Source organism: Cataglyphis hispanica, chromosome 5 (assembly GCF_021464435.1).
Source record: "Cataglyphis hispanica isolate Lineage 1 chromosome 5, ULB_Chis1_1.0, whole genome shotgun sequence".
In the NCBI taxonomy this organism is placed as follows: Eukaryota; Metazoa; Arthropoda; class Insecta; order Hymenoptera; family Formicidae; genus Cataglyphis; species Cataglyphis hispanica.
The window spans coordinates 7580136-7594479 of record NC_065958.1 but is presented as its reverse complement, the minus strand read 5'-3'; the positions used below and the strand labels follow the sequence as shown (position 1 = coordinate 7594479).

The window sequence follows — 14344 nt, the reverse complement described above, 5'->3', positions numbered from 1 at the left end:
CAAAACTGGAGCTTTGCATTTTCACCGTATGGAGTCTTCAAAATTTATTCGGAGTTGAGTTTGTCAACTCTTGCCGGCCTTTAATAATTTAAATGGCCATATTGTTTTCTCGCATTTGTTGTATAAAGTAATTTCGTAAGTTTTGCTCATTTAATTTTGGAAATTCTTAACACATTATTTAGACGTTCATATATACGATACGCTAGAATAAAATGTGCGAATTGACATGTGTCACCGGCCGGTAATCTTGTGTACGTGGTCACAGTGTTGAATTTACAAACTGGTATTGTTTGAGAATGCATATGCATTTTTGAAAACGTATTAGATACTCGAAAATTGGAAGTGTTTATCTTAAAACAGAACCTTTTATTACTTCAGCTTGGTTGCGCGCACGTCGATATTTACTTGTCAATTTGACTATAACCTTAAACAATAGCGGACATGTGCCCTTAGTCTATATGCAATCTAGATAGATAGAAATAAATTTAAGAATTATATTTGCTATTTTTCCGTGAAAAAAACTAAACTTATTCAATATCTGTATTTTAAGTTATGCAAAATGTTTTTAATTGATAACGTTGAGTGCAAATAATATATTTAAAACTAAAAATAACATTTAATCTACTTACAGATTGATGTTATAAGAGTTGGGATTTATTTCATTTAAAATTGTATCTCTTTGCAATAACATGGTATCGTTAGTAAAAGCAAGAGGTTTGCGCATGACAGCGCAGAAGCAAGAAACACTCTTAAAATTAACTGTACTTTCTCTAGCAGCAATTTTATGTAAGTTTATATCTGTATATATATTTATACCTTACACTTTAATTTTTCTGCATAGACATGGAAAAACGTTAATTGTACTTACAAAATTATTTACATATATATAATTATTTTTTGCAGCATTTGCAACACGTTTATTCTCAGTATTAAGATTTGAAAGTGTTATTCATGAATTTGATCCTTACTTCAATTATCGCACAACGAAATACTTAGCTGAAAATGGATTCTATAGTTTTCACAACTGGTTTGATGATCGAGTTTGGTATCCGCTTGGCAGAATAATTGGAGGTATACTGATTGTATATTAATAAAGTTTGATGTAATCTTTCTTTTAGAGGAAAAACTTGTTAATTTGAAAATAAATATTTATTTTGTAGGAACTATATATCCTGGTTTGATGATAACTTCAGCAACATTATATTATCTCTCATGGTTACTCAATATTACATTAAACATACGTAACATTTGTGTCTTCCTTGCTCCACTGTTTTCAAGTTTAACAACGATTATTACTTACCTACTTACAAAAGAATTAAAGGTATGATTTGTATTTTTATCACTTACAATACGAGCATAAGTATCATTTTTTTTTTAACAAACAGTCCATGAAATTTATTTTACTTTTTTAGGATTCTGCATCAGGCCTATTTGCAGCTGCAATGATTGCAATTGTACCTGGTTATATTTCGCGATCAGTTGCAGGTTCTTATGATAATGAAGGCATAGCTATCTTTTGCATGTTATTTACATACTACATGTGGATCAAAGCTGTGAAAACAGGAGCAATATGTTGGGCTACATGCTCTGCCCTAGCATACTTCTATATGGTGTCTTCGTGGGGCGGATATGTCTTTTTAATTAATTTGATCCCGTTACATGTACTGACCTTGATGGTCACTGGTAGATTTTCCCATAGAATATATATTGCATATAGCATTTTATACTGTTTAGGAACAATTCTATCTATGCAAATTTCATTCGTTGGTTTTCAACCTGTTCAAAGTTCTGAACATATGCTTGTAAGTATTTGTTATGCCATTAAAATTTATCTCTGCATTTAAATGTGACTAAAAATTGAATATACTATTTAATTACTTCATTTTTTTTTATAGGCATTGGGTGTTTTTGGGCTTTGTCAAATACACGCATTAGTGGACTATTTGCGGAATAAATTATCCCAAAAAGACTTTGAAATATTATTTCGTGCCTTGCTTATTGTGGTAGTTACAATATCATGCACTGTTGGTGGTATTTTAACTATTACAGGTATAGATTTTTTAATATACTTTTCTATATATACTTTCTAATTTATCATTTTATATATATATATATATATATATATATATATATATATATATATATAATTTCATTTATGATATATATACTCTTTTGTTTTATTATTTTTAAGGAAAAATATCACCATGGACCGGACGCTTTTATTCTTTGCTTGATCCATCTTATGCCAAAAATCATATTCCAATAATTGCTTCAGTTTCGGAGCATCAACCAACATCATGGAGCTCCTTCTATTTTGACCTACAGATACTTGTATTTTTGTTTCCATCAGGCTTATATTTTTGTTTTTCCAAGTTAACAGACTCAAACATTTTCCTAATTCTCTATGGAGTTACTAGTTTATATTTTGCAGTAAGTAAATATAAAATTATATTATAAGACATATATATATATATATATATATATATATATATATATATATATATATATACATACTAGTTTTTTCATTGGCATTATATTATAGATTATTAGTTTATATATATCAGTTTATATGTATATTCATTTTTTCTGTGGAAATAATTTTATCTATATTATAAATAATATTTAATATTTTAGGGAGTGATGGTGCGTTTAATGTTAGTACTTGCTCCAGTTATGTGTATTCTGGGCGGGATTGGAGCATCCTCTTTATTAATTACTTATATGAAACAACTTGAAAGTGGGAAAGTTGTTGATAAAAAAGCCAAGAAATTTGAAAATAATTATGTCTTGAAAACGGAAGTAAGTTAAGAATTTCTAATATTTTTGAAGATAGATACACTTAAAATATATATTAAAATATAAAAGAAAATAATGAAATATTAAATTAAGAATATCCCATGTATTTTCAGATTGCTACGTTTTTTATCATAGTAATGTGTGTACTCTTCTTTTCTTATACTCTTCATTGCACATGGGTTACAGCAGAAGCTTATAGTTCACCGAGTATTGTATTGTCTGCACGATCGCCTGACGGTGGACGAATGATTTTTGATGATTTTAGAGAAGCATATTACTGGCTGCGTATGAATACACCCGAGGTAAATTTCATTATTATTAATTTCAGATAACAAACAAATATTTGGATTAAATACTAAAAATTTATATATTTAATAAGATACAGATATAAACAATATATATTAGTATAGCATTTTACTAGAAAATTAAAAAAAAAAAATTAATGTGGTTCTCTATCTTAAAATATAAAACTTATGTAAAAAAATGGAGATAAATAATATTTTTTTTTTCAGAATGCTAAAGTTATGTCTTGGTGGGATTATGGATATCAGATAACTGCAATGGCAAATCGTACTATTTTAGTAGACAATAACACATGGAATAATACGCACATATCAAGAGTCGGTCAAGCGATGGCGAGTTCCGAGGAAAAAGCTTATGAGATTATGAGAGAATTAGATGTCAACTATGTCCTTGTGATTTTTGGAGGGCTGACTGGCTATTCATCGGATGGTAAGAATATAATGTGTCATTTTCGATCTTTAGGCTTGAAAGCCAATTGACTCGATTTTTAATCCTGAAAATAGAATAGTATTTTGTATTATTAATTATTATGCTTTTTGATTAGACATAAATAAGTTCCTATGGATGGTGCGCATTGGCGGTAGTACAGAGAAAGGAAAATCCATAACTGAATGGGATTATTATAACTCTGCAGGCGAATTTCGAGTGGATAAAGACGGATCTCCAATTTTGCTCAATTGTCTTATGTACAAAATGTGTTATTACAGATTCGGCCAAGTCTTCACTGAAGGCGGTAAGGCTTTTTATTAAAATCTATATAGTTTTTATATCTATTTTATAGTGATTTTTATTCAATTAATCTTTCAAACATAGGCAAACCTTCAGGTTACGATAGAGTGAGGAATATGGAGATTGGAAACAAGAATTTTGAATTAAATATATTGGAAGAAGCGTACACGACAGAGCATTGGCTTGTACGAATTTACAAAGTGAAAGATCTACGAAATAGAGGAGTTTAAAGTGTTCTTGAACATCACATACTATATAGATACAAATGGGTCTACTATCATAACTTCATAAAGCTTTTGATATTTAAGTTCATCAATGTATGAGTTCTGCGCGATAAACACTGCGATATTTAATACATACTATGTATTATCGTACAACGCGCTGTAATCGAAATTTTTATAAGTAAAATATTATCACAAAGATAAAAAAAAACGCGATATGAATATAAAATATTGCTATATGCAGTTTATTAGAATTTCGAAAGCTGTATGTGTTTATCACATTTTTTGGCAGAAACGCCCATTAAAAACCTACATATATAATACTGAATAATGTGACTATTATAATAAAATAATTGCATTTGTTTATGAATATTAGTATATGTCTATGCTTTAAACTTTAAACATAAAAGAGAATATATGTTTCTCACTGTAACAAATACTTCGCATCTAATGCGATTTACTGAATAATTATCTAAAATATCTTCCTTATTTTTAAATTATATTTAAAAAATTTGCAAATAGTTCTTATTTTTTTTTAATATTATATTCATTTTTTTCTTGGCAATAGGTATGGTAAAAAATATTTAAGTTAATTATTAAAAAGTGCTGAATATAAGTGCAAAAAGATACTTTAAATTTATCTAAATGGATTAATCATACATTATAGCCTATATCGAATATGAGTAAAAGAATGTAATTAGATTACAGTGTTTAAGTCAAGATGTATAAATATGAAAATGAATACAAAGTGAATATATATATATATATATATATATTCACTTATATATATATATATATATATATATATATATATACACATATACATATACATACATACATACATACATATATATATATATATATATATATATATATATATATATATATATATATATATATATATATATATATATAACATACCTCATATATATATATATATATATATATATATATATATATATATATATATATATATAGGAGGTATGTTTTATATTTTTTATTCCATAGATTAACAGACTGTAAAACTGTTAAAACTTAAGGATTAGCAAATACTTGAATAAATGTCTTTTATTTTAAGGCTAATTTAAATATTTAGATGCATATTGTTACTCCTTTTATAATTCCTCTATAACATTATTTATACAAGCTTTTAAAAATTCTAGCTCGATATTTTTTCTCAGTTTTAACATAGACAGGAATGGCTATTTCGTTTAAATAATCGTTTAAACCGTTTAAAGTTGCACAATGAAATTTGCATTTTTCTAACAATTATCTTCTGATGGACCACAAAGGATCCAATTGGCTCAAAGGATCGATGATTCCGCCGTTAGATTTTTCTTGCGATGACGTTGAACTTTTACTCGATGCGTTATCGCTTGTTAAAGCTTGTGTTTTTCCTAAAATATGATAAATTTGACATTTTTTAAGAGGTTTAAATAACAATTAATACTCGGAGCAATTTTCTTGCCTAAAATTATCGATTTATATTTTTCCTAATTATATATACCTTGTTCCAAATCAGAATGTTGCATTCCTACAGCAAGATTATGAAGGAAATCGTCCGAGGGATGACACTGTAATCTTCTTGATGTTTTCTCCTTATTTCCTTTAAAACTATCAAAATTTTCAAATGTAGATCGAGTAGAAGATAAAATGCCGCCTAAAAGAAAAAAAAAGAAAAGAGCTAGTAGATTATAATGTTTAAACAATTTTCTGAAAGAATATCTTAAAGAAATTATTTTTCTCACGTTTCATTAAAATGTCCTGAGCATGGTACAATACCAATCTATATGCAAATAATAATGATTCTTTATTCACAACTTGTTTGCGACATTTTGCAAGGCCTTTAAAAACCAGTGGTACATCTACAATTCCGCAACCTGCTCGTATGTGACATACTGTTGTAGCAGCTACTAAAAACAAACTACTCAAGGAACCGCCATCTAAACAATGTACAATTACAGGCTTAGGAGAGCAACGTCTTAATGCCTGCTCAGTCATCACATCGGTTGCAAATGCAAGTATAGCACCAGGACTACTTGGAAAACCACTGAAAAAATAAAATATATTAATCTTACTATATATATACTTTTTATTTTAATTATAGTAAACTTACTTAGAAGGCCACACAAGGAACTGCATGTGTACAACGATTTTTTCAGATTTCTTTTTATTATGTTGTATAGAAAGAGTTCTTTGAATATAGGTTGTATAATTAATTATTCTTTTTAATGAAATTGTGAAGTTTCCTATGTCTAAGTTGTTTTCTTCACTGATGGGCCAATATAATTCTCCATTCAACTGAAAAAATTGTGTATTATTAAAATATATAAATCTAAAAAAATAATCCGAAAAATATTGTATAGTCTAAGTGAAAAAATATATATAGTTTCTTTACTCTTTCTTTAATCTCTTTACTCCCTTTTATTTTTTTATATATAATTTTGTATTATAAAAATATATATATTATTCACATATACAAACCTGAGCATCAGATGCTAAACATGCAATAACTTCACTCTCTTGTTCCCATATCATCATCCAAAAAACATCCAATTTATTTATTAAAGGTGCTTGAGTTATAATAAATGCCGTAGGTATCCATTGCGTAATTTCCATAATATGGGATGCATTTATGTAAGACGAAACATCTGCGGATGATATTTGCACCCGTGTTGTATCGTATGGAATACAATCGACCGCTCGATTTTCGGACGAATGAGCTAAGGCTACAGTGCTTGATTGTTTGCCATTTTCTCGTTCCTAAAAAAAAAAAAAATATATATATATATTAGAACATATTTTTATATATATTGCTGAAAATATATTTTTGCTTCACATAGATGATCTATGACTAATATAAATATTGATAAATAGATTTTAAATTTACTTCATAGTCTTGAACTTCTTTCCATTTAATATCAAGGTTTGTAGCTCCGCTTAGAGTTTTTACGAGTAAACTATCTACAAACTTTTCATATTTTTCAACATCATTGATGAACTTTTGTAATGCTGCCGGTTCTCCTAAAGGATCTTTTTTCGGTTGAACGTCATTGTACCATGTATCCCATACAATTTGTAAGTTCTCATGGTCACTTTTATCTTCGCAGGAAGCTGTTGCTTCTTGTTCAGTATTATGGGGTTTCTCTTGCTCGCTTTTTTCTGCCTTAACATCTTCCGCAATATCGCCCGTTATTATTTCTTCTTTTTTCTGTGTTGTAGCAAGAGGCCGTACTTCCGGCACAAGTGGTGCATGATTTATAGTAATATCGAGATCGGCGAGAAGATCGACATTTGATTTCTCTTCCTCGGATTTGGTCATAAGTTTCATTGGATTTGCGCTCGTTGTTGTATTCGTTCCATTATTAACGGCTTGCATGTATGTTTGATTGTAATTAGTGTAATTTTCTGGTCTTGTAATCGTATTAACTGAAACAAAATGAATTAAGTAAAATAACCACGTATAATGTTCCGATATTAGCGAAAAATATATAACATACTTTGACCCTGCATTTGAAGACCATAAGGCGTGCTATAATATGTGTCGCTTTCCATTTGAGGCTGATAAGTTTTGTATTGCGACGATTGTGTTTGACTGACTACAGCATTATTGCCCGCGTTTGTGTATCTCGCATTCGTCTCTTGCTGTTGATAATGAATGCTACCAGCCGTTACATCGGAAGATGTTATCGAAACTGTTGCCTCCTGAGATGCTTGAGAAGTTTGTGTGCTTTGCAGATTAGATGCATAAGCGTATCCTTCCTCATTAGCATTATATGCATATGCCACTGTGTTTGTTCCATGAGCGTTTTGCATATAATTATAATTTTGATTTTGCGAATAATTTGGATATTGTACGTATCCCGAATAAGGAACTTGCTGCGGATATTGATACGACTGCGAGTAACTCTGCACTGTCGTTGGTTTCGCGTGGCTCTGTATTATCTCCGAGCTACTTGAGTTATTTAAATAAGCGTAGGCATTAGATGTGTCTCCGGATAACATGCTACTTTGTTGTTGATATGACGTACCAGCAGTGCCGTGCTGATAAGTTTGGTAAGTACTCGGATAATTTTGAGCACCAGCGTTCATTTGCGTACCATAAGCAGCGTATGTTTTATCGGCATAATTCTGTTTACTCTGTTCCATATTCGTCTGTTGCGAATATTGAACAGAATTAATGTTATGTAAATTCAAAGGATACGACACCGAATTTTCGCTCGTCGATGTTACGGAGTGTATAGATTGATGATTGTTCGTATTTGGTAGCTGCGATTGCACATATTGTGTCGGAGGAACGACAGTTGTGTCGTACGTGCTATGAGTGTATGGGACTCGCTGAGTTTGTAGCTCTGCTGGATTATAATATGTAGTATTCTGATAATTTTGCAAATATGTCATTTCAGCATGGCCGGTTTGAGGGAGCGAATAGTTTTGTGCGAGCGTATTATCCTTCGACGACAATGTCTGCTGAGATCTGACTGCTATGTTTTGACCACCATGAGATACATCTTGGCTTAAAGTTGTCTTCTGTTGATTATCATATTGCTGAGGTTGTTGCGCAACGCTATAAGAAACTTGCCACTGATCATCTGTCGACATGGTACTGTTTACAGCCGTATCTATTGTAGAAACAGGTACTTTTGTAGAGACTGATTGAACTTGTGAGGATACCTTGGTTATTCCGCTTTTAATCGCAGATTTTTCTTGATTAGGAACATACGGCGTTGCAACGTTATAACTATTATAATCCGCTGGAGATTGATAAGCGTGGTATCGCAAAATATTGGAAACATTGTAACTGTTATGTGCGACACCGCGGAATTTCTCTTGTGTGATAGATGCAGATAGTGTTTGTCCATTCGGTTGATAGGAATTTGCAGGATATTGAATGCTTGAATTAGATACATCTGTAGCAGTTGCAGATAAACCTGGTTGTTGATAAACACCTGTAGCATTTGTATTAGTGGTCGGCAAAGAGCTCTGATTTAGAGCAATCGGATTTTCATAATAAGTTTGAGCACTGTATGGATACGAGGAAGAACTTATTCCATAATCGGTGTATGTTGTAGGATAGTAGGGTTGCGACGATCTCGTAGATGAAGACGGAATCTCCGATACAGGTATTGTATTTGGAGATTGAATTACATTCTTGTTTCCTGTATCAGTTACCAATGATTTTGGCACTGAATCCATTTGCAATGTTGCAGTATGTCCTTTATATAAGTTGTAATACGGATTTTGATAACCAGTACTGCCTTCCGTTCTGCTGTTCAAATAATCTTTTAACTTGAGGCCATTATTAGATCGAATACGTCCTTGATCATAGGATGACGGCATTGTCGCATCAGTCTTCTCATATGTATTTTTGCTATCCTGTGCAAGTATTTGTTCCCGTTCTTCCTCTTGTACCTTGCATGTACTTTTAACTCGTTGCAATAATTTTGTAACATTTATTTCTAATTTTCTGTAGAATTCTAAGCCCTTACTCGATTTTGCTAGTAAGTCCTCATATGCATCATAAGAATTTATCAAGGAGGATATCATCATTTCTCTACGTTTTAATGTCTCCTCGACATTCTTTCTTATGTTAGCAGTTTGTGCATATACATCTGTTAATGCTGCTAATATATTATCTTGTGCAGCAAGATTCTGTTCTATTAAATTTACCTGCAATTCAATATTAAATTGGTGTTTTATTTAATTTGTTACATACTAAAAGATACAAAATATTTTGCATAAAATTTTTTTACTAACCAAACTCTGATGCTTGCTAAGCTGAGGTGCAAATATACGATCCAAAGGAGCAGATTCAGAAGTAGCTGTGACTAATAGGCGTGTTAAATCGTCTTGAGCGATTTGGTCTCGTAATTTGCTATGTAATTCAAGTCTCTGCATCCGCATTTCATCTACTTTATTTAATATACGTTTCAGTTCTTTAGTATGCATTTTTTCTATTTCCTTCGCATTTTGTGATTTTTCAGAACTTTGATCTGTATAAAACATAATAAGATTATATATATACAGGGTGTCCCGAAACTTTTAACACATCCGAAGTGTGAAGATAGATTGGGCCAAACTGAATCGAAAAGTCCTGTACCATTTTTGTATATAACGCTTCAGAAAGATGTTACTATTGAGTAAAGTCTGGCCAATCATCGCTGATCTTTAGTCAAGCGCACGATGGTGAGCTGCGCGTCTGATAGTGTGCGTGAGCATTCAGCTGTTACAGCGGTGCACCACTTTGGCCCAATCTATCATCACACTTCGGATGAATGTATGCCAAAGTGAATTCGTTATCAAGATATATATATATATATATATATATATATATATATATATATATATATATATAATGTGTGTGTATTATAAATATAATTTCAATAAGTTATAATATAAACTATTATAATTATTTTATACAATATATTAAACATATAAAAAATCAATGTAAATTCTACATTATAAAGCTACCTGAAAGGTATATACTTGGTGAAGGAATTTGCGCCATTAAATCAGCCAATGGTTGAGCTAGAATTTTTAAGTTCTTTACATGCATTGTTATTGCTTTGTGCAGAGCTTGATTACTCTCTGAAGCCTTGTTATGTGCTTCTTCATATTTCTTAGCTTCTCTAGTCAAATCTGTTGCTACTATCGATGGTGGTCTTTTGCCTACTGCATCTTGGTATTGCTTTTCTCTATGAAAGATTATAAATTCATTAGTAACATTTTGTGATTATTGTTATGTAAATGAAAGAAAGAGAAACATCAATTGTTTTTAATAAAATTGAAAGAGATGATTAATTTCATACTTCTGTTCCTCATCCAATAAAAGTTTCGATATTTCCTTTAATACACTTTCAACATCTTGGCTTGTTTCAGATAATTTTCCCATTATATCTACTAAATCCTCAATGACATGCTGTTTTGCATTAAGCGCAGCACATCGTTCGACTAATTCTTCTGGAAGAGGTAAGCATTCCCATTCTGAAGTTTGCGTGCTATCAAGATCCCATAAATTCATATGTTCCAATTTCAAGGATGTAAGATAAGTGTTAAGATATTGATCCTTTTCCTCGATTTTTGATCCAATATATCGTAATATTTTGGCTTTTTCCTCTGAATAAAGAGAACTAGCTTCGTGCACTTTCATAGGAACTAATCTATAAAAACAATACATAAGTGTTATATTAATTCACATATTAAGAGATTAATTTATAATAATATATTGAATCACAATAAAAATAAAGAAAAAAAAAGTATTTTATTTATATTTTTATCTTAATAAAATAAAAAATCAAACCATATGTTGTATAAAACAAGAACTCTAAAATAATGTATAAAATATAATGTATAATTACCTTGCAAATATATCTTGTCCTGATATTTCAGGATCACTTACATTAAATGATATTCCTTTAACTAAAGAAGCACCTTTCACTGTAGGAAGGTTTTCTTTTTCTGGCACTTCCTCATGATAGATAAACTCGTTTTCATTTTTAGCAGCTTTTCTTTTGCCTTCTATTACATCATTTGTAAATGTGAGTGCTTCTTCTACCGCAGCTTTTTCTTCTTTAATATTTGCAAAATCATAAATTGCATGTGCTTCATTAAGGGATGTTAATGCCGCATTATAAAAAGCTACTCGTTCTCCCATTTTCCTTTGTTCCTCAGCTGTGAGGCCTTGATAAAGATATGTAATAGCAGAGTGATACGCTTTTTTAAATTTGACATAACGTTTCCAGCTCTGCAAAAATTTATGATAATAAGTTATTAATTTTATTAATCTACAATTATTTTTGTGTTTATAAATTTGTATATAAAATAATGAATATAAAAATTATAAATCTCACTTACTTTATAAATTTTGGTACCCACTGTATCAGATACAGTTCCATCTTCACTTCCACCTTGCTCCAATGTGTTTAGCGCCATAGTAAAATAATCTACTATTTGCTTTGCAACTTTTGCTGCATAATACAAAGTAATTATATCTTATACAATGACAGAAAAACTAAACAATTACTATTAAAATTGATTAATATAATTGACAATACATACCTACAATTGTTGGTTTACGATTATCCAACATACTTTTTTGCAATATGCATTCTTGAGCTTGTGCTAAGCAAAGCTGATACATAAAAGTCATTAATTCTGGCGCTAGATCCATGCCAAATGTTTGGGCATAACTAGTCTTCAAGTGTTCAAAAGCCCATGCTGCACATTGGAAATGACTGCATGCCATCTTCATTCCATCTCCACTGTTTCTTTCTGTGCGTGCACCCAATTGGCTATGTATTGCGCCAATGTTGTATAAAATGGACATCATTTCAAAACGAATATTAGCCAATGAACATACCATATTCGCATAAGTGTCCCTCCTAAGAAAATATCACACAATTTACATTGGCAAAATTATAATTATACAAATCCATGTATATAATTAAATTAAATGTTAAACACCTTTGTTATACAATTACACATAACTAAAATATTCTAACACAAGAAAAATTTAATTCCATACCATGTAAATGTAACTGCAGCAGGGCCATCCTTGTTCATGGGAAACCTACTCTGAAGAAAATGCAACTGGCTATAGTACTTCTTCAGCAGCACACAACCGGCCATATCGACGGGCGGCCTAACCGCCATCGAGCGTAAGCTTTCCAATTGATGTATCTCATTATTATATGACTCAGGATCCTCATTATAAAAATCTCGTATATACTAAAAAAAAAAGAATAAAACAATACAAAATTAGCAAAGCTATAGGCAAGTTGCTAGAAACATCGTAATTGCAATTTTTTATTTGTAATACCTTGCCTTTTTGCACAAACGGCAGATTTATAATTAATGCTAGATGCGTAGCGTAAAGACTTGACTAATTAAATATAAAAAGCCGAATATAAAATTGTGAGATTTGTACCTGTTTGAGTTTTGGTCCAAAAGTAGTAGGTTCTGGACTGACTTTTACTTGGAACCATATCATTGGCAATCTCGGTACTGCTTCCATATCGACTTGATTATTCAGTCCTTACTTTGTCAAACTTGTCAAACACTGACAATCGGTCATCTGTCAAACGCATCGAAAATGGTGATTCAATCGAGTACATATACCATTATGTGTCTCGTACCATGATATATATATGATGAAAGATTATGATTTCTTGAGGAGCGTACTCAATCGAGATACGTGGCGACAATTTCTGTTCATGAAAGCGGTCACGGGAAGTAGATCGACACATACACACATATTTGAAAATAGATATTCTAATCTAATAAGAAGAGTAATGTAATAAAAAATCTCATTATTATACGAAGATAAATAAATATAATTTTTCTTATAATTTACGACAAAAGTTAAAACATATAACATCAATGTCACCATCAAAGTTGTGCAAAATTTTTGTTCTTATAAAAAGACTGCAGAAACAAAACTATATGAATTTATGGATTTAAAATCCATTTTATGTTGCATACATAATTTTGACATTTTGTAATTTATTATCAAATATATTCATAAAATGGTGAATAAATATTTACGAGGAGTTCCGAAAAACGAAAATGAAAATAAAGCAATATGATATTCTTATGTTCCTAGATTGTTGAAAACACTGCCCAATTTTTTATTCACCATATGCCATCTGTCGGAAAATTAACAAACTTTCACATTAAAATGCTTTGCTGACATGCTAGATGGCAGTAGATTGTACTTCTGTAAAATTTTAGAAATATACGTATATTAGCCATATCAATTTCATTCATAATATTAAAGCTTGAAAGATATATCAATATTGTATGTTGTTTTAATCAACATTTGATCGATATGCAAATGAAAATATATATGTAAAAATATAAATAATTTTTCAATATTGCTAAAATATACTTAACTGTCTCAAATTGAAACATATATAGTATATAAACAAAAAGTTCGATAAAATATAATAAAAATATAATCATATAATAATAATTATTCAATCCATAAGTAATAATTCCTAAGCACTCTATCTGTACAAGATTTTCCTATCTTTTTTCTTTATCTTCATAGAACTCGAACAAAACATTTTACAGGTTTAAAAATTATTCATTCATTTTTTAACGTCTAAGCTATCAACTCAATAAGAGGATGAGTGCATATTAATTAAATTTTCAACGTACACGATAAATCTCGTGCTTCGGCGGAACCGATCGCAGAAATATTGTCACCGAGAAGGAGAAAACGAACGAACGTGATTTCCTAATGACGCATTATGATCACAGCATGTTTTATCACGGAGTCATTTCCGCGGGATACC

The 14344-nt window shown here is 30.6% G+C and overlaps 2 protein-coding genes across 4 annotated transcripts; one reads left to right on the top strand and one right to left on the bottom strand.

Annotated features, from left to right (window-relative positions):
- Nucleotides 1–4818, top strand: LOC126849979 (dolichyl-diphosphooligosaccharide--protein glycosyltransferase subunit STT3A). Of its 3 annotated transcripts, none has more exons than XM_050592486.1 (12): nt 1–135; nt 632–786; nt 904–1071; nt 1161–1321; nt 1413–1802; nt 1896–2049; nt 2192–2430; nt 2635–2799; nt 2910–3098; nt 3309–3528; nt 3644–3832; nt 3913–4818. In XM_050592486.1, exons 2-12 carry the CDS (start codon nt 690–692, stop codon nt 4056–4058), a joined length of 2118 nt encoding a protein of 705 aa, XP_050448443.1. In that variant the 5' UTR covers nt 1–135; nt 632–689; the 3' UTR covers nt 4059–4818. The 3 variants fall into 3 exon arrangements, with proteins under 3 accessions (XP_050448443.1, XP_050448442.1, XP_050448444.1); XM_050592485.1 differs by lacking the exon at nt 1–135 and adding an exon at nt 235–251; XM_050592487.1 differs by lacking the exon at nt 1–135 and adding an exon at nt 258–389.
- A 213-nt stretch (nt 4819–5031) lies between these two features.
- LOC126849944 (tyrosine-protein phosphatase non-receptor type 23) lies at nt 5032–14324 on the bottom strand. Its single transcript, XM_050592398.1, has 16 exons — nt 14208–14324; nt 12976–13122; nt 12574–12776; nt 12108–12430; nt 11904–12016; nt 11408–11793; nt 10859–11209; nt 10521–10744; nt 9807–10042; nt 7550–9719; nt 6940–7478; nt 6534–6812; nt 6166–6350; nt 5798–6099; nt 5557–5709; nt 5032–5446 (listed from the first exon to the last, which is right to left on the bottom strand). Exons 2-16 carry the CDS (start codon nt 13060–13062, stop codon nt 5319–5321), a joined length of 5679 nt encoding a protein of 1892 aa, XP_050448355.1. The 5' UTR covers nt 13063–13122; nt 14208–14324; the 3' UTR covers nt 5032–5318.
- Between the last annotated feature and the right edge of the window lie 20 nt (nt 14325–14344).

Bases quoted from the DNA above. Each gene is read 5' to 3' on its own strand.
- LOC126849979 (XM_050592486.1), top strand. From the start codon at position 690: ATGGTATCGTTAGTAAAAGCAAGAGGTTTGCGCATGACAGCGCAGAAG. The intron at 1,072-1,160 runs GTATACTGATTG...TTTATTTTGTAG, and splicing joins GCTTGGCAGAATAATTGGAG to GAACTATATATCCTGGTTTG. The intron at 1,322-1,412 runs GTATGATTTGTA...TTACTTTTTTAG, and splicing joins TACTTACAAAAGAATTAAAG to GATTCTGCATCAGGCCTATT.
- LOC126849944 (XM_050592398.1), bottom strand. From the start codon at position 13,062: ATGGAAGCAGTACCGAGATTGCCAATGATATGGTTCCAAGTAAAAGTC. The intron at 10,745-10,858 runs GTATGAAATTAA...AATCTTTCATAG, and splicing joins TTATTGGATGAGGAACAGAA to AGAAAAGCAATACCAAGATG. The intron at 5,447-5,556 runs GTATATATAATT...ATCATATTTTAG, and splicing joins ACATTCTGATTTGGAACAAG to GAAAAACACAAGCTTTAACA.